A 20,405-nucleotide genomic window follows, 5' to 3' on the forward strand; every position below is an offset into this window, starting at 1 on the left:
ATCGATTGAAAATGAATATTAAGTATTATAATACAAAATCAAACTTACACAAAACAGTAACTTTGAAAGTGCAAGTGGCAGCATTTCCTGCGTTGTCATAAGCAATGTATGCAATGTCGTACGCTCCCCAGGCAAGGTTTTGACCAGGTTTGTGTCCTGACTTTTCAACCACTTTGGTAACTCCAACATTATCGCTGAACGCTGGCATGTCCCAGTTGACAATTGTCGATCCATTTTTAGCAATAACCCACAAGTCACCGGGACAACGTTCTACTCTTGGTGGTTCCTTGTCAACTTGCAGTGTTTGGCATTTAGAACCGGTATAGCCATTCGGACAAACCCTTTGTCCGCAATGCGATGGAACGATTCTTTCTACTCCGCCAATAGTATCATCATATCCAGCCCATGTGAGTACTAAGCCGTTGTATAAGACGGGTTCAGTTCTGCAGTCACGAACTTGTTTTTGTATTTCATTAGTTACGTCTAAGGCACGATTCCAAATCTGTACCTTAGTTAGATGTCCTTGGAAGCCTGATTCAGTATAAGCTTTTGGATTGTCCGATTGTGGTTTTCCCAGCGTTACCCACACACTATAACGGAGATATAAGTAAATTAAATTAAATATTTAAAAAGTGTACCTAGGTACAAATTCTGTAATTTTTTTTTGTAAACTTACTATTGTGGTAGTGTTTTCCCACTGCCATATCCTTCTAGTTTACTGGCAATCAAACCTTCTGTGATGAGTGTTAATTCACCTCCATTGCTTCCATCCCATACTAATGCAACATGATGCCACTGTCCGTCGTTAACAGTTGCATATTCACCAAAGCTTAGATACACATCTTGAAGTTCAGGGAAAAGAGATACTTGTACACCATTGGAATGAGCTTGTATAATTGTTCTCTTATTAAGCGCGATGTATGAATTGCTGGAATTAAATATATTGTTGTATGGAACATACCAAGAAACTACAGCAATGTTCAATCTTATTGGAAGCTGTGAAGTGATTCACAAGTGGCGTCGCAATGACTTGGGTTACTGATATATTTTTGGTTACTGTTTGCTCACTGCGCAGACACGCTCTCATAGCTTACTTCATAGCCACCAAAAAATTGAATCAAACTGTACATTAATTAAACAATATTGGGATGGTGATGAAATCGTACCTTACACCATAAGCCGTGAAGAAAATACCACCTTCGTCTTGTTGTGTATACTGAACCCACATTCCAATAGTTAGGCTGTCAGCTGATCCTGTACTAAACGGTACTACCTGGGCAGCGCTTGAACGTAATGGATCACTGAAGTATAAATCATAATCTACGCTGATAGCTGGAAAACGAAAATGATGATGATAAATTTTAAGTATTTAATGGTGTGATTAAATAGTCTGAGCCACAACCACAACACGGCTTCGACTGTGTAAATAGTGTTGTAAAAATAATAATTTTATCTTTCGTTTATAATAATAATGTAAGTATAATACTTACATTTTCTACAGTCATCACCAGTTAAATTGAAAGGACATTGACAGTAAAATCGTCCAGGTAAATCAATACAGGTTGCTGATGGAGGGCATGAATTTTCTTTACAGTCGATGATATCTTCGTCGCAGTTCTTTCCTGTAAATCCGGGGGCACATGTGCAAGAGTAATCGTCTCCTTGGTCTATGCATGTTGCTCCATTTTTACATAGACCAGCCTCACAAGCGTCGAATTCATATTGACAACCGATGCCTGTGTAATCTAGCGAACAAGTGCAGTTAAGGCCAGAACCAAAATCTTGACACTTTCCACCATGCATGCATGGGCTACCAATGCAACGTTCTGGTGCAGTTTCACACTGTTTCCCATCTGTTCCACTAGGACACCTAATAAAAAAAATTTCTATAAATGGGCTCACATCTCATTTCATCAAAAAAACATAATGTTAACTAACTATGTCATCATGATCAACCCATCGCCGGCTCACTACAGAGCACGGGTCTCCTCTCAGAGTGAGAAGGGATTTGGCCATAGTCTACCACGCTGGCCATGTGCAGATTGGTAGACTTCACACACCTTTGAGAACATTAAGGAGAACTCTCAGGCATGCAGGTTTCCTCAGGATGTGTTCCTTCACCGTTAAAGCAAGTGATATTTAATTAATTAAAACGCACATAACTCCTAAAAGTTAGAGGTGCGTGCCCGGGATCGAACCCCCGACCTCCGTTTAGAAGGCGGACGTCCTAACCACTAGGCCAGCTTAATGTAGGTACAACTATGTAGGTACAATTTTTTTAAACAGGTATAAAGTATTTATTTTTGCTAATACTTACACGCAGAAGTAGTCTTGGAAAAGGTCGATACATTTAGCATTATTCTGGCAAGGTAAATTAACGCAATTTCCAATATCACGTTCACAACGTTTTCCGGTCCATCCGGGCTGACAACCACATTTATAGCCACCTATTTCATCTTTGCAAGAACCGCCGTTAAAGCATGGATCTGAGGCACAATCATCAACATTAGTTTCACACATTTCTCCTGTAAATCCTTCACGACATACGCATTGATATTTGTTGTCCAAGTCTATACAGCGTTCAGTTCCTGCTGGGTTACAAGGCTCGTTCAAGCATTCGTCAATAGCTGTCTCGCATTGTAGTCCAATAAACCCTGGTCGGCATTTGCATGTGAATCCATCAATTTGGTCTGTACATGTTGCACCATTTTGGCAAGGCTGGGAAGCACAATCGTCAATAGTGTGCTGGCATCTTTTTCCAGTGTATCCAGGTTCACAACTACAAGTGAAATCATCGATACTGTCAATACAACGGCCTCCATTTTCGCACGGTGAAATAACGCATTCATTAATATTAATATCGCAAGACGGTCCCGACCACCCCGGATCACAAACGCATTGATGAACAAATAGTTTGTCAACACAGATACCGTGTTTACATGGTCCATTAGAGCAAAGGTCTATCTTTTCGTGGCAACGTTTTCCGGTGAAGCCTGGTGGGCATGAACAACTAAAGTCATTAACTAAGTCTGTGCAAGGGGCACCCAGTAGACATGGCTTTTCAATGCAGTCGTCAGTATTTATTTCGCATAATTGACCTTCCCATCCTGGTAAACATTCGCATTTATATCTGCCTTGTTGTAAGGCTGTACAAGTAGCACCATTTTTGCATGGATTTCCATTAGCTGAACAAGGATCAATCTAAAATTATAAATATAATTAAAAGTTTACTTTATTTTATAGGTTAATTGTAATTTCAGTCTAAGAATTAGATAGTGTTTTTCGTAGACAACAATAATTAATTTAAATACTTATAACCATAGATTGCAAAATAAAATAAGGAATAGTATCCCTTACCGTAACATCGCAGTCAATGCCAGTGTATCCGGACCTACATAGACATGTGAAATTATTATAGCCTGGTTCGTCTTTACACATAGCGCGCTCAGGACATGTGTCATTCCTACAGTCAGATCTTTCTTCCTGGCAGTTGATACCACCATATCCAGTTGAACAGGAGCATCTGTATCCTTGTGGAAGATCAATGCAAGTTCCTCCATTATAACAAGGCTGGCTTTCGCACTCGTCAATATCTATTTCACACCTGCGGCCCGAAAATCCTGCTGGACAGTAACATTGAACACCATGTCCTTTTGGTACACAAAGTCCACCATGTTGACAAGCACTATTAGAACATTCCACTGGCAGACATTCTTCTAAACCTGTAGCACCGGTGCTTACTGTTTTCATATTTGTTGGACATTCCAGACACAACGTACTTCCAACTAAGTTTTGATAGAAATTTCTGGGACATTGAGAGCATGGAGCCAAACCAGTAGGTGAATATGTTCCTGGAGCACACTTTGCTCTACATTTATCTTTTCCAAAAGCTGCTGGTTGATAAGTAAAAGTATTGACTGGACACGCTTGACAGTCTTTAAATCCTCCTAGAGGTGGTTCACTTGTATAGCTATTGCGAGGACATTCTAAGCATGGAACTAATCCTGTTGGAGAATATGTTCCATATCCACATACAGGTACGCAGTCATTTAAGTCTTTTGATCCTTCTTCCCTAGTAAATGTTCCTTGAGGGCATTTAAGACACGAGCCTTGTCGTGCTTGGTTCTGGAAAAATCCTCGAGGACACATTGTACAACTTTTTTGTTTTTCACCAGCAGAAGTTCCAGCAGGACAGTGCACTGTAATGAAAGGAAAACATTATATGCAATGTTCAAAATATACACTAAACAAAAAAAACATTTGTAACATAATTATGTAACTTACGGCATCTGGGTACATCAGTAGTGTCCATGTTAAGTACTTCACCAACGCTGCAAGTAAATCCTCGTGTAATTGTACTTCTGATTGCTCTCAAAGGTGGACATTGATTTCCAATTGAAGAAACGTTTAGTACAGGTTCAATGAGTGCACTTGCGTAAGGCACAGATAGATCAAAAATAAGATTTAACGTAGAACCACAAAGGTCATATAACTGTGTTTGTCTTATAGCAGGAGTTATAGCCAAAACAAAGTCCATTTTGACTACATTTTCATCGAGAAGACTAGGCATTGCTTTGACGAACGTAACATTGATGTTTACGTTTACGGCTGAACAACGTTGCGATAGACGTTCATTTAATATGTTATCATACTGCGCTAGAAGATCTTTGTATTGAGGCAAGCAAGCATTTGAAACGGCTCCAAGAGCTCGATATTGTACACCTGCTACAACGTGGTACGTAGCTTGTTGAGTATCTGAAAGAAAACCTTGGATTAGAATTTTGCGTAGGTATTCGAGCAAATTGCAACTTTTAAATTATTTCCATTGTAGTTTTAACGTAATATTCAAAGTAGTAACTCACTTTCAGAAACACAGTCAGGCACTACTGCAGTTGGTACCCATTGACGTTTTGTCTCACATACGAATGTTTTGACTGGCTCTCCATCAGTAAATCTAAATCCCGGGCTACAAGTAGCAATACATTGTATTCCTCTATCGCCAGGAAGACAATTTAGAGAACCATGGGCTGGTGGCATAAGTTCCCAATCTACACAAGGTGTGGCTTGAACCGATACCTAAAATAGAAAGATAGAAGATATCAGTAATGGATTTTATACCTTACCTTATTACCTTAGAAAACAAACATTGTACTATTTATCAAGAATTTACCTGGAAGTGGCATTGAGCTTGATTTCCATATTTATCGGACGCTATAACGGTAACATTTTCATAGCCACGTATCGGTATTACTGCTTTTTCAGGAATGAACTTTAAGAATACTTCTCCAGAAGCATCAGTTGCGTTTATTCGTTTTCTAGTTTCGTTAAAGTTTACAGCATAGCTATCTTGTTTATCGACTAGTTCTATGACATAACTTTGTGGGCAACTTAATCTAGGTGGTGTGTAATCGGGTACCGTGATATTAACTTCACAAATAGCAACATTTCCATCAAAGTCAAATGCTACGTATCGTACAACCATATTGTGGAAAACTTGTATTGGAGTTTTAAAATGTTGCGGTGTAACTTCTAATCTAGCAATAGCACCAGAGTTATCAGTAGCAGTTGGTTCAGTAAAATTGACTGGCAATAATCCTCCATTGACATCAGTCTGCACTATAATCGGATGTTGTGGGCAATTTTGGAAGACCGGTGGTTCATTATCTATAAATAAATAGGTATAACACGTCATAAGTTGTATTTATATTTAATTGTATGAATTCTTAGTTATATATTAATATTATGTACTTACCGACGCAAGGAGAATATCCATAGTCATAACCTAATAATGGTTCTACAGCAGGCTCATCACAACCCATTAATTCAAATTTAAGGCAAGCATTGTCCATAAAACTAACAATACCTAATATAACAAATCTCGCCTGCACATATTTTGGCAATGTAATCATTGCTAGCTCTCCATAATTTCCGGGATCTCTCATTGTTAAATTGAAGTTAGGGAAGTAAACCACATAATTTTCATTTTCTGCTTGTTTGTAGAAAAATCTTATTTCTGTAGGTCGGCCAACAATATCAGATGTTACGACTCCTTTAACTAAAATAGCTTTAACTCTGTAGACTTTTCCTAAGTCAACACTAACATAAGTGAATGCTTCTTGTTTACCACACCAGCCAGTAACTGAATTGAGCCTGATATTTTTGGCTTCATAATTAGGTCTTTCAGAGGTCGCATTAATAGCAGAGTCGGGTATTCTTCCGGAAGCTAAACCAAGAGGTCTAATAACTTTACATTCTGGTTCACGTATGCATGTGATAGGTCTTGGGTTAATTAAAATGTAACCAGGTCTTGAACATCCAAATAAAACTTCAGATCCTTGTTCATAGCTTTTCGAGATTTGGATCCCATCTGCTGGTCGGCCTGGATCATCGCATACAGGTCCTTCGCATCTTAAATCTCCAAAGTCCCAAATTCCATTTGCTTGACATCTCACTACATTATCATGTTTACTTGTTTGACCTGCTAGTTTAAAAGTATTTTGGCATCCAAAGAAGAAAGAGCTCTGATATCTCGTATCAAGATATTGACCGTATTCAGCTCCAGGTGTCGGCATCGGTACACCACAATCTTTACGAGGGCATTGGGGTTGAGCACCAGAAAACCAATAATGTGGTAGACCCTGCAATAGAAAAAGAAATGTTACATGATATAGATTTATTAAAATGGTATTTGAACATATTTAAAAGGTAAATTTATCATAACATGTTATAAATATTTATAATGTCCTGTTTATAAACTTACTGGTTTTGGATCATAAACACATTGTCTAAAAGAGGAAGTAGCAGTATTGCGTAATAAACGACCTGGAGATGTACAAGTAATGGTAACGTTATCTCTATATGGCACCAAAACACTTTCAGAGTCATCTCTTATTACTTTTAAACCGTCTTTTTTGTCGTCAGATAATGTAACACAACGTGCATCTGGAAAAAGAGATAGCATTATTAATATTAACAATTTATAAATATAACAAAATGAAATAAAACTTTTAGTATAAAAAAACCTACATTGGCATTCTGGAGCTGTGCCGTTCCACGTTCCACTTGAAGTGCAAAGCAGTGAAGAAAATCCAGACATAACATATCCAAAATCACACTGGAATTCAACAATATCGCCGAAGTGATAAGAACTTTTTGTAGATAGTAATAGACCATTTTCAGGCGAGGCAAGTGGTGGACACATAACAGGGACACAAGATTTATTTCTTTGATATGTATCACCATCTCTTTCACCAGTTTCAGACTTCTCTATAGAAAACCCAGCTGTTCCGTTGGAAAAGTAGAGCTCATATCCAATATTACATGAGCATGAGAAGTTTCCGGGCCTGAAACGTACATAAATGTTTCAATTGGTATTAATTTCTTTTAATTATCTTGATCTCAAAAAAACTGTCTCGTAAAATTAAAATGCAATAGTTGTAACTTACGTGTTGATACACTTTTGATCACATCCACCGTTGTTTTCGTTGCACTCGTTTATATCTGAACAGTCAAGTCTTGCGCATCCCATAATTTCAATCTTTAAGCATGGTGCACCTACATAATCCTGTATTTTGAATTTAATAAATTGTGCCTCAATTGGCATTGGTAGATTTAATACCGATAATGTTGGTTCTAATATGCGGAACTCCACAGCTGTTCCATCAGGGTTAGTGTAATCTTTAAATACATCAGCTAAATCATTGGTGTATTGGATTCTTATTGCAGAAGTAAATGCAATATTGGCGTCTGCTCGCATAACACTCATGGTTCGGAATCCTCTTACAATTGTAGGTGCTCTTAAATCTACAAGAACCCAATTAGCTCCAGCTTCTAGATTGTTTCCACACCAACCTCCTCCGTTATTGAGCCGAATCATCTGCAATAAAACATATTATAAGTTATAACATAATTTTTTTCGTTAACAAGATAGCGCTCGTCTGCTATCTTTTATGGTGGTAGTACAGTCTAAGATAGAAGCGCGTAATCTAGAATGAGGTAATCGCAGTCTTATTTATTTTAATTCATACCTCTAATTTACACGGCATCATACAGGAACACTAAAATATCGCCTGGCGGTAGGGTTATGCTGGTATGCCGGTAGGATTGTAACAAGCCTCAGTAGAAGCGCAAAAAGCCTATTATTAAATCAGATGACTAGTTTATTTGAAAATTGTTAATTGCTGAAGTGTCCCACGGAGATCCTTAATAAATTATAAAACTTTCTTACCCCTTTATGATAACCAGGTTCAGACGTGGAAGTAGTTATAGACTCATCTGGTATAGCGCCATTAATTAATCCTAAGTCGCCGACTGGCCTGCAATCCAGACTAGGTGTGAATCCCGGCCGACAGGGACAGTAAAATCCACCTTGAGTATTTTTACATTCTGTAGACGTTGAGTCACATTGGCTGCTGATACATTCGTTGATATCTTCACAAGTAGGCATTGCATCAAATTCTTGATTAGCTCCACATCTGATTATGCTAGGGCCATTTATCTTGTATCCTTAAAATAATACGTACATAATTATAAAACCATAATAATATATAATTCACATAAAAATACAAAAGCAGTGAAAACTTTAATATTAATTACCTTTATGGCACTGTACACGTGCTTCATCACCAAACATATATGATCTGGTTTGATCAACGATGAATCCGTTTTTAATTTCAGGAAACTTAGGACACAATATTTTTGAGCATATTGGTACTTCACCAGACCATGTTCCATTACTCATACAAAGCAGCACCGGCTGTCCAGTCCGAACGTAGCCAGGCTCACATTCGTAGCGCACTATAGTACCATAACTTCGACCTCCGCCGTTAAGTATTGTAACATTAGCATGTGGTACATCAGGTAGTGCTACACACTGCGATGCTGAAAAAATAATTTATGGTTTTTTTCATAACAAAATATTTAATTTGTTAGCTCAAATCATTGATTTCCTTATCAATACGTGTATTTTTGTAAGCTTAGTAAAGTTTCTTAGTAGAAAAAAATATCATTTTCTATTTACCAAGGCATGTTGGCGTTCTTTCCCATCTTCCATCCGACAGACATGAGATTCTTTCTATAGGTTGTCCAGTTGGAAAAGCAAACCCTGCATAGCATTGATAAGTTGCCACGCCACGGTAAGTTACATTCGTTGAACCAATTGAGAAGCCGTTGTCGATTTGAGGTACAGGACCGCAATAAACCTCTGAAATTGATTGAACAAAAAAACTTATTTTAAAATACGATCAAAGAAATAAAACAGAGAAAAATGAATATAAACCGATTTGTTACCTTGACAGCTAGGAATGTATGTGGTAGACCATTTTCCTCCATCTAAACATTTCGTAGAGATTCGAGACTTTCCAGTGGCAAATTCTTGACCAATTGGACATGAAAATGTTATTGTTGTTCCAAAAGCAGTGTCTCTGTTAGATGCTAGAGCACCAATTCCGGATTTTATGGGAGGACAATCTAAAATAAATAAAAAATAAATATTAGTTTCAATTCTCATCAAAATAGCAACATAGTTTATTTAAAACAACTAAAATATATTGTAACGGAATAAAGCGTACCTGCTGAAAATGTAGCCTTCCAACCAGCTCCATTATGTAATGAGTCTGACATAAAACGAATAAGCATTTCTCCACTTGAAGCCGTTAAAGTAATTCTCGGTTTGACAGTAAACCCATTATCTGAATGTAATCGTAATCCACTTGGACTTGACCCGTCAAATACTTGAACTACATCAGAAGGGTGAATAGCGAACTCATTAAATTTAAGGGATAGTGGGCCACCGTTTGGATTCTTAATTCTGTATAAACATTCCTGATTATTTGGGTAGTTACTGAGACCATAGGCTGGAGAGGTAAAAGTTCCATTTGCTGCTATTATAGTTGCTCTACACCCCTGCGAGTACCTCATATTGAAGCCTTTTTTAGAATCTCCGAGGCTAGTTCGGAAGTACATATACATGTGATTCGTAGTAGAAATAACTACTTTTTCATTGTCTTCACCAGATCCAGTTAACCTTGCGAGAACGGGGCTAGACGGCATGTTGCCATCTTTGATTACTATATAGTCTCTATTCATTTCTAAATCTAAATCGTCAATTTCCAAAGATACTATCCTGCCAGGTTGTGCCTCGATAATGTACATACATTCTAAACCACCAGGATAAGTATTAGGATAACCAGGAGATGTTAACACTTGACCTTGAGGCGTTGCTCTGAGTATACCCCCACAATTTGATGATTCTGTTTTCCACGAGGCACGGAATCCTTTCTTTTCTACGGATCCATCAGAGCTAAATTTAATTATCATAAAGTTAGAAGCGGATACATAAGTTGTATTAGATAAATCTTGTTTTCCTGATAGTGTCGCTAAATTAACAGATTTGTCTTCGGTTCGTCCACCGACTAAGATTTGAACAGTATCAAAAGACTTTTCAGTTTCAAAATCTTGGAACTGTAGTACGATGTTTTGTCCCTGGGGTCCTTCGAGTGTCCATTTGCACTCGCTAAAGGGTGAATATTTATGAGGATAGTTCGGGCTCTCAACAACATCTCCACTACTAGCCATATAAAAATGACATTCAGAAGCGCAGTCCATTTCGTCAGACGCATCTCCACAATCGTCTTGCTTGTCGCACTTGAAGGCCGCATTTATACATCTGCCGTTCGAACAATGGAAGGTTCCTGTAAAATTCAATAGTATTGTATCAATTGTTTAAAGAACGCTGAGTTAATTTGACATTGTTTGTAAATACAAACTTGGGTAATAATAACATAAAAAGTTTACCAGTAGGACAAGCGTTTGCTCTGCACATGAATGGAAGAAGTGTTTCGCATGTTGTAAGTTCCCATGATTGACTGTCTGATGTAACATGAACATCCACACATTCACCATCTTTGGGATTTGGTTGCCTCAGGTCCCAAAATCCTGCGTATTGTGATACTAATGCTCCAGCAGCCGATTCCAAAGTATTAGTTCTAAGATCATCTACAGTCGCAAGACCAAGCCAGTAGTGATTGTTACTAGGACTAGATGGCACCATATTTGCAGTCATATTATTTTCTGTATAACTATCTATAACTATCAACTCGCTCCCGTACCTGAAACAAAATAAAAATTATCATTTACTAGATGATGCCCGCGACTGCATCCACGTCAATTTAGGTTTTTTTTAATATCCCGTTGGAAATCTTTGCTTTTCCGGGATAAAAAGTAGCCTATGTGTTAAGTCAAGGTATAAGCTATCTGCTTTCCAAATAGCCAAATCCGTACAGTAGTTTTTACGACAAAGAGTAACAAACAGACAAACTTTCGTCTTTATAATATTAGTGTGATTAGTGTGATACGTAAAGAATGTACAACTAAGTTATTTTTAAGTTATAAATTTTTTATCATACCTTCGACATAATTCCGCTGCTTTTTCCCATGAATGTCTGATATTGAAAAACTTATAACAATGCAGTCCTTTTAAGTCCCATCCTGAAAACAACAGAAAAGGGATTTTTAAATAAAATTTTCAAACCAAATTAAACCTACTAAACAAGTTGTATAAATTAAAAATTACGTAGGTAGGTACGTGTATAGGTGTGATCGTAGGATTACTTCCATAAATAACTACTTAGCTAATACTCGGCATGCGTTACAATCCCTCTTTGTATGAACAACTCACACGCCACCTACTGTACGTTGATAGTAATATGTCACAAACTATCCCACAAGTTCCAACAATAACTGTACAAAAATAAATGGATCGCGCGCATAAGGGACAAATAAACATAGATACACATTTTTTTTTGCATTAGTAATTTTTTTCCATCTACAATAGGAATTTTTTCAAGTCTTTCCGGATCGATCGTTTAGAAGTCAGAACCGCTTTTAATTTACGTATTTCGAAACATACATTTAAAAATGAAAAAAACAAAAATCTGAGACCAACTGAAGGAAACTGATGCACTCAAATTTTACGATGGCTAAAAGCAGGAGCCGATGGAAGAACATTATATTATATGTAGCGCAAAATGTTGACTCGCCAGGCGACATCACGACCCTTAGTCATGACTCATGAGGGACCGACTGGAGAGCTCTAGAGAAATCTTGTATGCATAGGCAAGTATTTAGGACATAGTAATAATATGTAGGTACTTTCTCTTAGTAAGGGCGAATTTAATTCTGTAGTTACACTTTTTCAAACAATCGTAGTGGGCATAATTATGACTTTCTCAGTTCTCACCCAAAAGAAAGTGCTGTACGGTATAGAATAATTAATTGCTTAGTATTACGGTCACGTTATAATAATTTGTTGCACTTTGGAGTATGACCTACTTTTATAAAATAATTTGAAAATCGTATATATAGTAGTATATATAGTACTAGTATAACGTGTTTAAATTCTATAAAATTTACTAATAGCAGAAAAGGTATTGCATTATGTAAGTTATAATACTCGTAGTTATTTCTCTATAATTTAAAAATGAATCACTAAATGCTTTGCTCATCGCAAATCTGGAGAACAGCTGAACCAATTTCGCTAACTATTTTTTTATAATATTCCTTGAAGTACGAGGATGGTTCTTACGGAGAGAAAAATTTAAAAAATTTGAATCGACTGTTAGGCGGAACGAAGTTCGCCAGGGCAGCTAGTCTTAAAATATTTATTTGTTATTTATAAGTGATATAAGGATTCTAATAAAACCCCATACATACAAATCAGTTCAAGCATTTAGAATGGTGAATAAATGAACCCTCAGAACATTACACTCCTTTTTTGGGCAGTCATGGAAGCACGTATGAGATCTCTACCAGTGACTCTTGGCTTGGCAGTAGGAGAGGTAAATTACAATATTGTACTAACGAGACAAGTAATATTGCACTATTTTAAAACAGTACTTCCGAGCACGTGAACAAAAAGCCAACAGTGGCAAATAGAGCGTGTGAGTTCGTCGATGATCGTGAAGACTGCGATGGATTTACGCATCACCGCATATTGCAATACGATGCAACGTTTGACCTACTTAAGCGAGTCAACAGCGAAAATCTGCGGAAACTTCACACCACCTTCTAATACAACTCTAATGGCATAATTTTTCCAACTTTCAAGATCAACATCTACAGCCTAATGAAGTTCACTGCTGGACTCACTTGCACGTCCACTCCACGGGCCACTCTTGGGCCACTATTTTTGAAGCATGTCGTAGGTGTCAAAGGGTGCGTACACACCGCGCCAATGTCTATGTAGTCTGTGTTGCTACCCGTATTTGTCACGCACTTGTGTGCGTACGAAATACGAATTTGTCTCACTTTTAAAATTTCAATTTTATGAGCTTTGCCTATTTATAATATGAAAATTCAATATAAGTAGAAACTAACAGAGAAAGTACAATTAGAAGTGATTAGGTGATTTCAGGATTCCTGAACAAGAATTTAAACTAATAAATAAAACGATCGAAAAAGTATTTAGGGACTCACGTCTGAAGAATATTTAAAATACATATTACTAAAATGTGTCAATAATCAATATCTTCTTTGGTTGATATAATATTTGTAGGTACATAGGTATTACCCATGGATGTAGGAAGTAATTTTAAAGGTATTGTAGGTAGGTAGGCTGATGTCAAAGTCTCAGAACAGTGGTTAATTAAATAGAGAAGTACATTTTAACTTAATAAACTACTACTATTGTTTATAGAGTTTAGTGTCCTATGTGAATGTAGTCGAGCAAGTTTGGTTGTTTGATTCTGGTTTCTAACTGGAAACTTGTTAGTGGTCACGAGTATAGGGTTACTGTAAGATGACAAGTAATTTTGGAATTGGAACTTTATATCGGAACAATTTGTTATTCTCTACCAAATATGTTTATGTGAGTGGAAAATATGACGTTAAGAGAGTGTTAATTACTGGTTTGTTAATGTGTCTTCATATTCAGTTAAACCTTCCTGTGTTATAGGTAAGTCCCGCAAATTGCGCTGGAACCAAGTCTCATTAACATCGAAATGACATCATTTTGACGTCCGCCGAAACAAAAATATACCATCAGCTCGAAACTTCAGTCTAGTGCTGACGTCACTAAAATGGCCGCTACGCGCATTAGCAATTTGCGGGACTTATACTTTATGCAGGTTAATAATCTTTTTTAATAATCTCCAGAAGTGTTGATGAACTAGTCAGTAGGTAGTGATGAATTTAAAAATCAAGAGTTCAAATCCATCACTGATAGAATGAATCCATGAATAATAGATTCATATATGACATTATCATAGATGATTCTATTATTCGATTCGATTCTAGAAAGGGTTAAATTTGGCTTGCATGTAGATAATATGACGTAGACATTCCTTAAGAAAGGATTTTTGTAAATTCAACCCCTAAGGGGTTAAATTAGGGGTTTGAAATTTGTGTAGCCCACGCGGATGAAGTCGCGGGCATAAGCTAGTTTCCTAATATAATATCTCTTGATATTTGTAGAAGTCGTCACCCAGACACTATTAAAAATGCGTTATAATTACCATTTCAATAGTAACGCAACAGTGATTTAAAATTATAATGAATGTAAAACTAGTTTGTGTTTGTTCTTCCACGACATTTAGAGTGCAGCAGGACTTGTATTGCAGTAAGCAATCCACAATCATTACAAAAGTCGAACTCGTAAAGTAGCCACTACTTAATAATTTTTTGCGTAGCATTGAGAAATCGGATTTAGTAAATAGTCTTCATTTTGTTTTCTTTTTGCGATAAGGCGGATAGAAATCAACTTTATAGGTATTAGGTAGATCTTTCGTTACGTCTAACTCTAACTTCATAAACGTAGTTTTAAATTTTTAATAAGGGACGATAAAAATATTTATTATTAAAAGTATTTATGTATTAAGAATTGAATTTGGATACTGACTACCGCCTAACATCGTAGATATTTAGTTGTATATACCCAAAACTAAGTAAGTATTTCTTTTTCTTTTGGAATAAAAAATGTGGGAAATACTTGAAGATAATTTCTTATACCTACAAATATTATGATCTAACGATCTAGGCACTCGAAGCACGATTCCCAGAGAGAAGTAAGTTCGAATCCTACCAGTTCCGCAACTTTTGATAGGTAAGTACAAGTAGTAGGTATTAAATTTATAATAATCCATACTATCAATACTAATATTATAAATGCGAAAGTCTGTCTGTCTGTCTGATTGTCTATCGGCTAGCTTTTCACGGCCCACCCGTACAACCGATTTTGATGAAATTTGGTACCTACAGAGATAGCTTGCATCCCGGGGAAGGTTCCCTTTTATCCCGGAAAATCAAAGAGTTCCCACGGGATTTAAAAAACCTCGCTGGCATCATCTAGTTAATATTAATTTCGATCTGAAGAAATCACAGTCTTGGTGAACCAATCATAATAAAATAAACGTAGTCATACTAATGTTTTAGACTTCTAACTTCTTACAGATACCTACATTTAATTCCCATAACGGTTGCGGATGAGTTGCTTTCAAACTGAGGGAATCTGAATCGAATAAGTGAATATCTCGAATATCTAACTAGTAACAGTTCAAATCGCAGTCGCGTAAACTGTAAAGACGTGTTCTCCTTTGAGGAACTATTGATCTGAATGTATCGGAGATTGAGTTACAGACTATTCTCCGAATAGTGTAATTCAATTTTCTGCGGTCATTTTGGCTACGACAACACATGAGATTTGTATCTTCTGTTGAGAATATTCTAGTAACTTCCGGAATATGCACTTTAGTGAATAAGTCTCTTACTGCCGTACTCAGAGTCGCTTAATCGCTACTTAAGTTTAGTTAAAACGAGATAGAGCTATATCTCTCACATAAATCTGTCTCGTTTTAACTCAATCTTAAGTAAAGATTAGCGACTCTGAGTGCGGCTTTTAGTTGATATAATAATAATTATTATCATTTTATAATAAAATGCCACAAGCAATTTTAGACTTGCCTTTACACAAGTTAAAAAAATGTGTTAAAAGTATGCTCCTAAAAAGAGCATTTATACAGTCGCAGACTATGTAAACGATAAAAAAGCTTGGATTTGACTCGCTCCAGCAATGCACGGGGCTGCAATGGCTTGTATAGTACGATATAATAACATTGTAAATTGAAAAATTAAAAAGAGCAACCGCCGAGTTTCTTGCTGGTTCTTCTAGGTGGGAACGGCGTTCCGAACCAGTGCTAAATTAAAACTACCTGACTATTCAGAAACACTTGTAAAAAGTTTACATGAATAAAAAAACATTCTATTCTATTCTATTCTATTCATCATCAGAATCCATCGCCAGCCCATTACTGAGCACGGATCCCCCTTTAAAATGAGAAAGTCTTCGGCCGTAGTCAGCTACGCTGGCCAAGTGCGGATTGGCAGATTTTACTTTGAGAATAGGTATTATTGAGAACTCTCTGGCATGCAGGTCTCCTCGCGATATTTTTTAAACAAGTGGCATTTGATTGCTTAGACGCATGAGCTTTCGCGCACATGTACGCATCTACAAAAAGCTAAAGGTGTGTGCCCAGGATGGAAGCCGCAACCTCCCGATTAGGAGGGCGAATGTCTTAACCACTAGGCCATCATAGCTACAATAATTTTAGAATTTCAATAATACAGTTTCAAGCAGTCATGACTGACGATTAAAACTGCAACTGCATATCGCACTACAATCTTCCTTTGTTGTCACACTACTCGAGCAGTCGCGATCACTCCAAGCGATGCGATAGTGCGGTCGAACAGTTGCAACACATACCCTGACTGCTCTCGACTCCTCGAACAGTTGACAACGACTGCTCAAGCGGTCCACGTACGTTGATCGACGATCAAAATATTCTAAATAAATATATATCTATTCTCAACTACGAATTTTAATTTTAAGAGAAACTTTTCGACCTATTTCTGCTGACGTTCTACTAATTTTCACAAAGGATTTTGCTACAAACACCATAAGGAAATAAATAAAATATTCCTAATTCCTAAGTTAGCTCTTTTGGTAATTTTCCTTTGACTTTTAAAAATTTAAGAATTTAATAAGATAAGAATTTAATTACCATTTTTAAGCACAATTAATATGGTCTTAGCAATAAATATAAAATAAAGCTATTGTCTAATGCATAGTCTTTAAAAAAGTATGAATTAAAATAATTTAGAAGGATAAAAGTAAATCTAAGTTGGTTTGTTTTGAATTTCATGTTTAGCTTTTGAAAGGTTTGTGATTGTGTTTTAAATTTTTTTCTATTTGCGATTCAAAGCAGTAACACGGGATTCTTTTTATTTCCCGTAAGTATTACTTCTTACTACTGCAGTAGTAGCAAAGGTCGGTTTAAAGCAATGCAATTACCCGTATTACTACTGGTAGTAGGTTTGGTAATACATACCACGGGCAATAAACGGATATTCCAATCCAAATAGGATGTAGACATTGGGGCCGATTCTCTTGTACACAATCTCTAAACTAAACTCAATTAACAGGTCTAAATCTAGTGCCATCCTTCTCCGCAAGCAACATTATGAAAGGGATAGCAATAGATTTAAACGTGTCATTTTAGTTTAGTTTAGAGATTGTGTACAACGGAATTAGCCACATTGTTCACAAAAGTCAATCGTGGTCCGTGAGTCATACATTGTGTGTGACGGCAAGACGGCAACGATAAACCATCGTAGCACCTTTCACTTATGAATGAGACTTCAAGGCTGTAACGCCTACTCATATTAAGAGTCATTCTCAGACTGATAGATCCATACTAATATTATAAATTCGAAAGTGTGTCTGTCTGTCTGTCTGCTAGCTTTTCACGGCCCAACAGTTGAACCGATTTTGATGAAATTTGGTAAAGAATTAGTACATCCCGGGGAAGGACATAGGCTACTTTTTATCCCGGAAAATTAAAGAGTTACCACGTGATTTTTAAAAAACCGAAATCCACGCAGACATAGTCGCGGGCATCATCTAGCACCTTAATAATACAATAATGAATATAACTTATAAATAGAAAAGTGTGTTTGTTTGTTGGTTTATTGGTTTGCCCTTCAATCACGTTGCAACGGAGCAACATATCGACGTGAGTTTTTGTATGGCTGGAGAGTGACTACTTTTACACCGGAAAATCAAAGAGTTCCCAAGGAATCAAAAAAATCAAATCGACGCAATTAAAGTCGCGGCCATCCACTGGTTTTTAAACGTATGTGTGGGAACACCGTAATTGGTTCCAGTGAAAATGTAATTTAGGAATAAAAGTTTTTTTAGTTCTACAAATTAATATAATTCCACCAAGACCCTTGGGAGAATATAAATTAATTTCCTTGGATAGGTATATGAAAATTCAGGTAGCCAAAAAGTGAAATCTTACCATTTTATTATAGGTACCTACTAATCCTTATCTTAAAAACTGTAAGTAGGTAAGTTATACAGGGTGTAACCAGAACGCTAGCAAAAATGAAGACAGGTGATAGTACTGATGATTACTGATATGGTACCACAAAAAAAAAATGCGAAAAAAATAATACAAAATCCTACATTTTGTAAAAGTTCATATGCAAATAAAACATTGACTGACGCTAGAGGTCAACGAATGTTGCGTAAATAGGCCACTCGGAGTCAATGCCGCGTCGTAGGCGGGGCATTGACCCGAGTTTTGCACGCTATACATTGCTGGTTTGAAAAATGCTAAATCACTAAAACTACAAAATGAGGTAAATGGTTATTGGTATTGGATTTTGTTTAGGTAGTATAACAATAACGCTAAGTTTTTACTAGCTCTCTGGTTACAGCCTGTATTAGGTATAAGCAGCCAGACAAAAGCATATTAAATTGTACCTAAACCAGCTTTCACGACAGCAATTTTCTCCAAATCCTGTGTTAACAAATGCATTGTTAGTAATTCTGAATACTTACCTACTATATTCTTGTATAACTTGTAACAACTTACATCGCGAGACTTAAGCTCGCTTTTCAGTAAATAATATGTAAAGCTCTCCTTAGCTGCTTTCATCCCACGTTTAACAAATAGAAATTCTCATGTCGTCGTGGTATAAGTTCATGCTGTTGAAATTCGTATTAGATGCTCGTATGTAAATGCTTTTAGAAGGTAGATACTATTTACATATGGTATAAGTAAGAAAATTGTTGATATTATGGTAGTAGCTAATGCCCAGCATTGTCGCTATCGCAAATTCTCTGGGAGACCTTAATGCAATGCTCTATGACCTCAGCAGAGGTTCTCAACGATGAGGATGGATGTATGGATAATTAGTCTAGTATAAACATCATAAAATTATAGTAGTTATTGATCAATCCAGCAATGATATATATACTGATGATTTTAGGCGTGTTTTGTGGTTCAACGACATAATAATATATCGCGGATCCACGGCTCATGCAACTGGGTCAAAATATCGATAATTCAAAGTCATCTTATTAATCCTTGTATGTACCCACTATTTACGTATAATGATATACGGGTATCCCCAAATTAAAGCACATACTAATCATAGATCGAGTAATAACTAGTAGTTTGAATCGTCAAGTGCAGCCTTGTTTTCATCAGAAACAAAAAAAATACCATTATGGATAATCATATTTTATTCTCAACAACAGAAGTTATATTATTGTACTCTCATACATAAGCTGGCTTACTAAGCAACTGACCCAGATCGTGATGCTCCGAATATCCATGTGCCAAGTTGTGAATGATCTAATAGACCTATTCTCGACGACCGTGAGATGAACGGGCTTCGATTTCAACATGTGTAATGACCAACAACCTCTACGTACTATGCATATCCGTATAGTTCCTGTGCTTTACAATAAAAAAACTGGCCAAGTGCGATTTGGCTCGCGCACCGAGGGTTCCGTACTACAGTCGTATTTTTAGACATTTTGCACGGTAAATTTCATGTCTCTAGGACCAGCGGTTTAGGCTGTGCGTTGATATAATAAGTCAGTCAGTCAGTCAGGACTTTGAATTGTATATATACAGATTGTAAGCCTACTTCTATTGGCAACTGACTTGAAATCAAAGTAGTTAAAGTTGTGATTACATGAAAACATAGTTGACATTCTTTACATTAATGACCGAGGTAACTTGACAATTTTTGACTTGACACATTAACTTGAGATAGCTTTTCTGGTCAAACGATATCTAGGTAGTAGCAGAATCATCGTCGTGGTGCGATTAAGTTCTAGGCCAGTGTAACGGAATCGTGTAAAGCGGTGTTTAGGTATAGGTACCTACCACAAATAAATATAAGATACTTTAGACATTGAAATTGGTTGCAGCAATTAATATTTACCAGCTAGGAGATTCGCTAATTTAGTGTTCAACGATAAGTGATAGCCACGGAGCTCTTTTGACAATGGTTTGTTTCCCATTGCTGCTTCACTGAGTGATATGAAAACGACCTTT

The 20,405-nt window shown here is 36.8% G+C and overlaps 1 protein-coding gene across 3 annotated transcripts in view; it reads right to left on the reverse strand.

The window, feature by feature from the left end:
* Nucleotides 1–20,405, reverse strand: part of uif (sushi, von Willebrand factor type A, EGF and pentraxin domain-containing protein uif) — a 118,764-nt gene that overhangs the window by 9,585 nt on the left and 88,774 nt on the right. For all 3 annotated transcript variants that reach the window (XM_034973973.2, XM_069502084.1, XM_034973972.2), the window contains exons 4-23: nucleotides 11,406–11,487; nucleotides 10,795–11,108; nucleotides 9,570–10,691; nucleotides 9,289–9,468; nucleotides 9,020–9,202; nucleotides 8,596–8,880; nucleotides 8,228–8,505; nucleotides 7,446–7,876; nucleotides 7,027–7,343; nucleotides 6,761–6,942; nucleotides 5,753–6,638; nucleotides 5,171–5,664; nucleotides 4,863–5,076; nucleotides 4,285–4,755; nucleotides 3,358–4,199; nucleotides 2,318–3,201; nucleotides 1,491–1,870; nucleotides 1,167–1,332; nucleotides 677–928; nucleotides 49–590 (exon numbers count right to left, since the gene is read on the reverse strand). In XM_034973973.2, the coding sequence (XP_034829864.1) occupies nucleotides 49–590; nucleotides 677–928; nucleotides 1,167–1,332; nucleotides 1,491–1,870; nucleotides 2,318–3,201; nucleotides 3,358–4,199; nucleotides 4,285–4,755; nucleotides 4,863–5,076; nucleotides 5,171–5,664; nucleotides 5,753–6,638; nucleotides 6,761–6,942; nucleotides 7,027–7,343; nucleotides 7,446–7,876; nucleotides 8,228–8,505; nucleotides 8,596–8,880; nucleotides 9,020–9,202; nucleotides 9,289–9,468; nucleotides 9,570–10,691; nucleotides 10,795–11,108; nucleotides 11,406–11,487 (8,505 nt within the window). The remainder of the gene's footprint in view (nucleotides 1–48; nucleotides 591–676; nucleotides 929–1,166; nucleotides 1,333–1,490; nucleotides 1,871–2,317; nucleotides 3,202–3,357; nucleotides 4,200–4,284; nucleotides 4,756–4,862; nucleotides 5,077–5,170; nucleotides 5,665–5,752; nucleotides 6,639–6,760; nucleotides 6,943–7,026; nucleotides 7,344–7,445; nucleotides 7,877–8,227; nucleotides 8,506–8,595; nucleotides 8,881–9,019; nucleotides 9,203–9,288; nucleotides 9,469–9,569; nucleotides 10,692–10,794; nucleotides 11,109–11,405; nucleotides 11,488–20,405) is intronic.

Source organism: Maniola hyperantus, chromosome 12 (assembly GCF_902806685.2).
Source record: "Maniola hyperantus chromosome 12, iAphHyp1.2, whole genome shotgun sequence".
NCBI lineage: Eukaryota > Metazoa > Arthropoda > Insecta > Lepidoptera > Nymphalidae > Maniola > Maniola hyperantus.